General features: G+C 38.6%; 1 protein-coding gene across 2 annotated transcripts in view; it reads right to left on the minus strand.

Annotated features, from left to right (window-relative positions):
- Positions 1-2,677: 2,677 nt before the first annotated feature.
- HHLA1 (HERV-H LTR-associating 1) overlaps positions 2,678-6,291 on the minus strand; it is a 22,246-nt gene continuing 18,632 nt past the window's right edge. For both annotated transcript variants that reach the window (XM_015650290.1, XM_015650281.2), the window contains exons 15-17: positions 6,065-6,221; positions 5,353-5,435; positions 2,678-5,128 (exon numbers count right to left, since the gene is read on the minus strand). In XM_015650290.1, coding sequence (XP_015505776.1) covers positions 5,085-5,128; positions 5,353-5,435; positions 6,065-6,221 — 284 coding nt within the window. In that variant the 3' untranslated portion in view covers positions 2,678-5,084. The remainder of the gene's footprint in view (positions 5,129-5,352; positions 5,436-6,064; positions 6,222-6,291) is intronic.

Below are 6,291 nucleotides of genomic sequence, written 5' to 3' on the forward strand. Positions count from 1 at the left end.
ACATCAGCTCTTGGACTTTATCCATGGAATTTCTTTTAATGTTCAGTTATATATAAAATTTTTTCTGGATTGTATCTGTGATTTTCCTACATAACAACACTTTTCTGAAATGTTGCCTAAAAAAAGCCCATCAAAAAACATCATTGCACCTCCAGTTGTCTTTTTCAGCCATAGCTCACTAAAATGTCCTAATGTAGGGCATCATAACCCTTGGGAAGCAAAAAACCTCAACTATGCCAGAAAAAGTCAGGGTGCAGCAAACACAAATGATTTGGTTTATTCAAGGTAAATTACATTAATTCGTCTCAAAGATGCTATTTCATGCACAGATATTTGCTTCAGTCTCAGAGCAGAAATCAGCAGAATAAATCCCACAGAAATATAAATCAATGATCCTCCCTAAACCTAAATGTAGTAACTCTTTAAGTCTTCATGTTCTGATTATATTTAGCTAGGGGGAAAGAATATAAACAATGTTGCACAGCCCTTTAAGATTTGAGGGAAATTTTCTTCAAATATTTTGTCAGAAAAATGTATGAATGTCCAGATATTTTTGAGTGGACCATCAATATAATTATTATTTTTTAAAATAAATTAATAGCACAGGTATTTTGGCATTTGCTGCTGCTGCAGTGGGAAATGTGAATATTCTCTCTGATTTCTCTCTATATAGTAGTAGTCTTAAGGTTCAGCTGCATCATTTTAGCCTATGTATTTCATGTTAGACCTGTTTCTTCTCTGAATTGCAATGCAATTCCCTTCTCAGAAGAGAAACAACTGGTGAAGTTGATGAAGGTCAGTGCAGAATTTTTCTGTGCTGGGGCCCTGATTTTTCTCTTCCTTTTAGAAATATCCCCATGGATTGACCAGAATTGGTGATAGACCTTCTAAGAGTCCTTCTCTTCCCTTCCACTTACTGGCATTCCTACAGAATCTCTTTATATGAAACTTAAAATATGGAGTTTTAATTACTTAAAAAATGAAAAATGCTAGCAAAAAGAAGTTGCAATATTTTTAGTTGCACTTTTAACCCCAGAACATGTTGCTTCACTACAAGTCCTGAGAGAAATATTTTATAAGTACTTCATAAAGAAAGATCTTCAGGTGCATTTGGGTGTTGAACACCAAAATTTGAGGAGAGAAAAGGTGTGTTTCTAAGGGATTGTTTCCAAATGCTCATACTTAAAATAGTATTTGGACATAATGTCAAATAATCATAAAAATATATTTCCACTTACCACTGTACACCACCATGGACAAAGATACCAGCAGAATTACAATCATTTTTTTGTTTAATCCAAAAACAAGGGGAAATTCACACAGCAGACTGGTGTGCCTGGTGAGTTAAGTAAAATATCAGACAGAATGTTATCTCTTCAGTCTGGGAGTGGGAAGACACCATCTTGGGAAATCATTCTTTTGTAGCCTGGATATATTTCTACTTGATAAAATTCAGTTTTTACCCTTATCATAGTAAATGCACATATCACAGGAATGTATAGCCTTATATATCCTTATTTTACCAATGTTCTCTGAAAGTCTGACTGACAGTCTTTATTTTGGTATTGCTTTGAATCAACAGACTCTGTGAAACTGCCATGTTGCAATAAAATCATGCACTTGCAGTTTCTTTTGTTTTGCAAGCAGTTTTCACATCTTTCAGCTCACAAAATGTTCAAACAATTCTTATGCTTAAATGAAGATATTGTGAAACACTGTGAAAATGAAGATTTATTTTGATATTACATCTATGGATTCCAGTTTATCTGATATTTATTATATTTGTTTCCTATCACAAGAATTTGTAGTTAAATATTTATTTTAATCTGTGTTAAGACTGATCTAATAAATCATAAATTTTCATAATAAGAAATACGATGTTATTTGGAAATCTTTAGGAAATGTGTGTAAAAATTCTTCTAAATGTGTTTCACTAGTATTCATTAAATGGAAGATGATAGATTGCTTTTTAACTACAGTCACAAATTACTTTAAATTTAGAACAATTTTCCAAGTAAGTCAGGCATTGAGCTTTTTACAGCCAAATAAATGAGCATATATATATCAGTTTTCAAATATGTATCAACTGATTATTATCTGATTTTCTGAACTCAAATATGGAATTAATTTCTATTAGAAAATCTTGTAATATGTCATCAGGAAGTGAGATTATAAATCTAACATCCCTAAATATTTATAGTCTATTTTCCCAAACCTCTTGCCTATATTTTTGTCTATTACTCCTCAGTCACAAATAGCTTATTCTACATTGTTTCTTCCTGCTTCCCTTATTATAGAGAATATCCAGAAAGACTTACCTTGAGTGATATTATCCCAAAGCAGCTGGATGGAAGACAAATGAACATCAGCAAAGGCAGTACTAAGTTATTTATATCCACTTGGATATAGACCTCACCCATGTGATCACTTCCTTTATCAAACCCCCTTCAACATTTATTAATTAATTCTTCCATGAGATTCCTTAGAGCCATTATCCCACAGTGTATCTGGCAATATGGCTCCAGCCATGTAAAGGATCTATACCGAGGACTCTGCTCTGCAGGTGCCTTCACCATATAATAACTTTCCCTAATACTCCTGGCTCTAATTAAATAACAGTCATCCCATTGTTATTAATCACTCACAAAATCTCTTGGGCATGTGAAAATGGCTTTAATAGCTTAGCAAGAGGTAGTGTTCAGTGATGAAAGATGAGTGAGAGTTTACACAGCTTTAAACACTGGCATTCCTCAGGGTTGGGAAGTCTTCTTTAATCTATCCATGGTGGCTCTGATCCAAGGCTGAGTGAAATCCAGGAGAAGTTGATTCAGTGAGATTTGGGAAGGCTGCTTTTCATCAGCAAGGTGTGCTTTCTGCCAGGGCCAGGCACAGCTACCCTTCATGGAGTCCATCAACAGAGACAAACTGTCCACTGAATTGTAGCATGGAGAAGTGAGAAGTCTGACAACTGGGAATTGTAAAAATATTTACATGAGCAAAAGGCCCTTTGACTCTGTGACCTACAAGGCTTTCAGGGAGGCCTTTGACATGGTCACCCTTAAGATCCTCATGGAGAAGCTGTTGATATCTGAGCTGGATGTGCCTGGGGAGGGGGGTTGGAAATGGACTGGTGGGGCCACAAGGGTGGTAGCCAGTGGCACAAAGTCTATTTGGAGGCCAGTGACTGGTGGTACATTCCAGCAGTCAGTGCTGGGTCCAGCCCTGCTTAGACTCTCCATTAATGATCTGGATGATGGGGCAGAATGGACCTTCAGAGGGCTGGCAGGTGACACTGAACTAGGATGAGTGAGTGGCATTTCTGCCATCCAGAAGGACCTCAACAGGAACTCCATGAAGTTCAACAACAAGTGCCAAGTCCTGCACCTGGAGAGGTGCAGCCTCATACACCAGTTTGTGCTGGGGAACACCCAGCTGGGAAGCAGCTCAGTAGAGGAGGACCTGGGGTCCTGCTGGACACAGGCTTGAACAGAGTAAGAGGTGTGGCCTTGCAGCAGAGAGGGCTCAGGATGTCCTTGGCTGCAATGGGCAAAGCGCTGCCTGCAGACTGAAGGAAGGGGTCCTGCCCCCTACTCTGCACTGCTGAGGCCACACCTGCAGGGCTGTGTCCAGTTCTGTGCTCCTCAGAACAGGACAGACATGGAAAAGCTTGAGACAGTTCAGGGAAGGGGCACAGAGATGATGAAGGGACGAGAACATCTCTCATGAGGAGGGGACAAGAGATCTGCAACTCTTCATTGGAGGAGTCTTGGGGGGTCTCATCAATCCAGGGAACACTTGAGGGGAGGGTGCCAGGGGACAGAGCCAGTCTCTGTCCAGCAGTGCATAGCAAGAGGCAATGGGCACAGACTGAGAGCTGCTGCAACAGACCAAGATCTTCCACAGCATAGCAGAATCATGGACATGTTACAGCACTTCTTGAACTCCATGAAGTTTCTGGTGGGCCATTTCTTCAGCCTATTGATAGCAGCATGTCTTATTCCCAGTATATACTCCCTGTATCAACATTCCTATTTATTCCATTGGCCTAACTTTCAATATCTGCTGTAATTGGTACTTCTCCAATCTGTCCTGCTCTTTGACATGGTAGAAGTTTTTCTCTCACACTATTGAGTACAACAGTGAAATATAATTTGGAAGTGAGTTACTGCATCCCACCTCTCCCTGGGGTCAGCATTGCTTATATTGCCACTTTTCTCCTTGGCTCTACCTTTGAACACCTCTTTCTTCAGTGAAATGTCAATGTGTAACAGCTATAGTGCAAATAAACTCCTTTAAAAACAATATTAATGGCTTGAGGACGTACTCTGGGTAAATAGCATAGTGTTGCTGCAGCATAGAAAAATATGTGATCATGCAATTGATTTGGTTATTCTTTAATTTTTTAGAACTGGAATTTAGTTCACTAGAGTTGCATATAAAGGACATGAAGGCCAGGCTGGAAGAGGCTCTGAGCAACCTGATCCAGTGGGGTTGGAAACAGATAATTTTTAATGCCCCTTTCCAACTCAAACCATTCTATAATTCCATGTTTCTACAAATCCTGGTGAGTTCACACAAATATAACTCAAAGTACAAGAGATCCTGTCACTTCCTGGGTTGACACTGCATAACAGGCATTGCTGAAGTAATGGAAGATTTTGTTTAGAAGATAATCTGCATGTGTTAAACACCAGAGAGTCCTTCCTGTCTTCAGTATTTCAGGTTGCTTTCAAATTACTTCTCATTTGTTAATTTTGATTACAATGTCTCAAATGTCAATAAAATAAACTGTTTCCATTCACTACCCAACCATGTAAATATCCTTTATAAAATAAGATTTTTAAAAACCTTTCAATTTTTTTATTGCGGTTACATCACTTGTATAAAATATCTCTGTTTTTTACACATTATTTTTACAATGCCTTGGAGGAGGAGACATTTCTAGGTTAACATCTGGTTAATAGCTTGCCTGATTTCAAATATTTGCAAATAGCATGTTGCTTTCTGATTTTTACACTGAGAAATCAAAAAGAAAACTAAAACTGCCACCAGTCTTCGAACTTGCAGTAAAATTTCTCAGTGCTCTAAACCGATGTACAGATGTTTTTAAGGCATTTTTGCTTTAATGCTGGAAGAACACAAGAAAATATTAGTTAGAAGAGATTTTACAAGGTAATATTAAAACATGCATGAAGGTAAAATAATACTTTTTTTAAAATCCTTTAAAAATAATTATCAGATAAAATAGTTATCTGATGAAAAACAGCAATTATTCTGTGGATATAGAAAAATCTTCTATCTTCATAATAAGGTATGTAGAGCTATAGAGATGTAAAATGAAAATGTACTTACTGTGGGAGTAAGCAACTCTTTTGACTCTTTCACAGACATAACTTGCATTTTTCACAAACCAGGAATAGTATTCAACACAGTACCTGAAGATGGAGTTGCAGATAGGAGATGCAGTTAAAGATAAGAGGCTTGTTATCATTCATAAGGAGAGGGACTTTGGACAAGGGCATGTAGTGATAAGGAGGAATGGCTTCAGGCTGAAAGATGGCAGGTTTAGATTAAATATTAGACAAAAATTCTTTACTGTGAGGGTGGTGAGGCAGTGGCACAGGTTGCCCAGAGAAGCTGTGGATGCCCCATCCCTGGAAGTGTTCAAGGTCAGGCTAGATGGGGCTTGGAGCAGCCTGATCCAGTGGAAGGTGTCCCTGCCCATGGCAGCACAGTAGGAACTAAATGGTCTTTAAATCCCTTCCAACTCAAACCAGTCTATGATTCCATGATAAGCATGGTATATCTAAATAATACTAAATATGGAAATAAAAAGCTATATTCCAACCTCAGTGATGTCATTAGATGAATGCATCTGGGCTTTTTTCACTTAGCTGAAATACTGAAGCCAAAACAGGTGCACTGGGACACATTTGGGTCTTAGTCTGTGGCTACAGACTCTCCAAAATAATCATTGGTGATTGAAAATTGTCATTTGGGGAAAAAAAAGCCTGGAGGATTATTTTAAGCAGACATAGAAAGAAAAACTCGTGCCAGGTTTTACCTCATGGCTTCCTTTCTGGAATGTCTTCTCTGACCAACACAGAGGCACAGCTGAAAGAACCTACAGAGCTCCATCACGCAGGGCTTGATCTTCTGCACTACGAGAGTGACGGGAGGTGAGGTGACACGGGGCTCTCTGAGCATCGCCTGTGGGCACCCTGGGGGAACACACAACCCTGAAATACCCCAAATACCTGTCCCAATGAATATCTTACTGTACAAAGTAAT

The sequence above is a fragment of the Parus major genome, chromosome 2, assembly GCF_001522545.3.
Source record: "Parus major isolate Abel chromosome 2, Parus_major1.1, whole genome shotgun sequence".
Lineage (NCBI taxonomy): Eukaryota > Metazoa > Chordata > Aves > Passeriformes > Paridae > Parus > Parus major.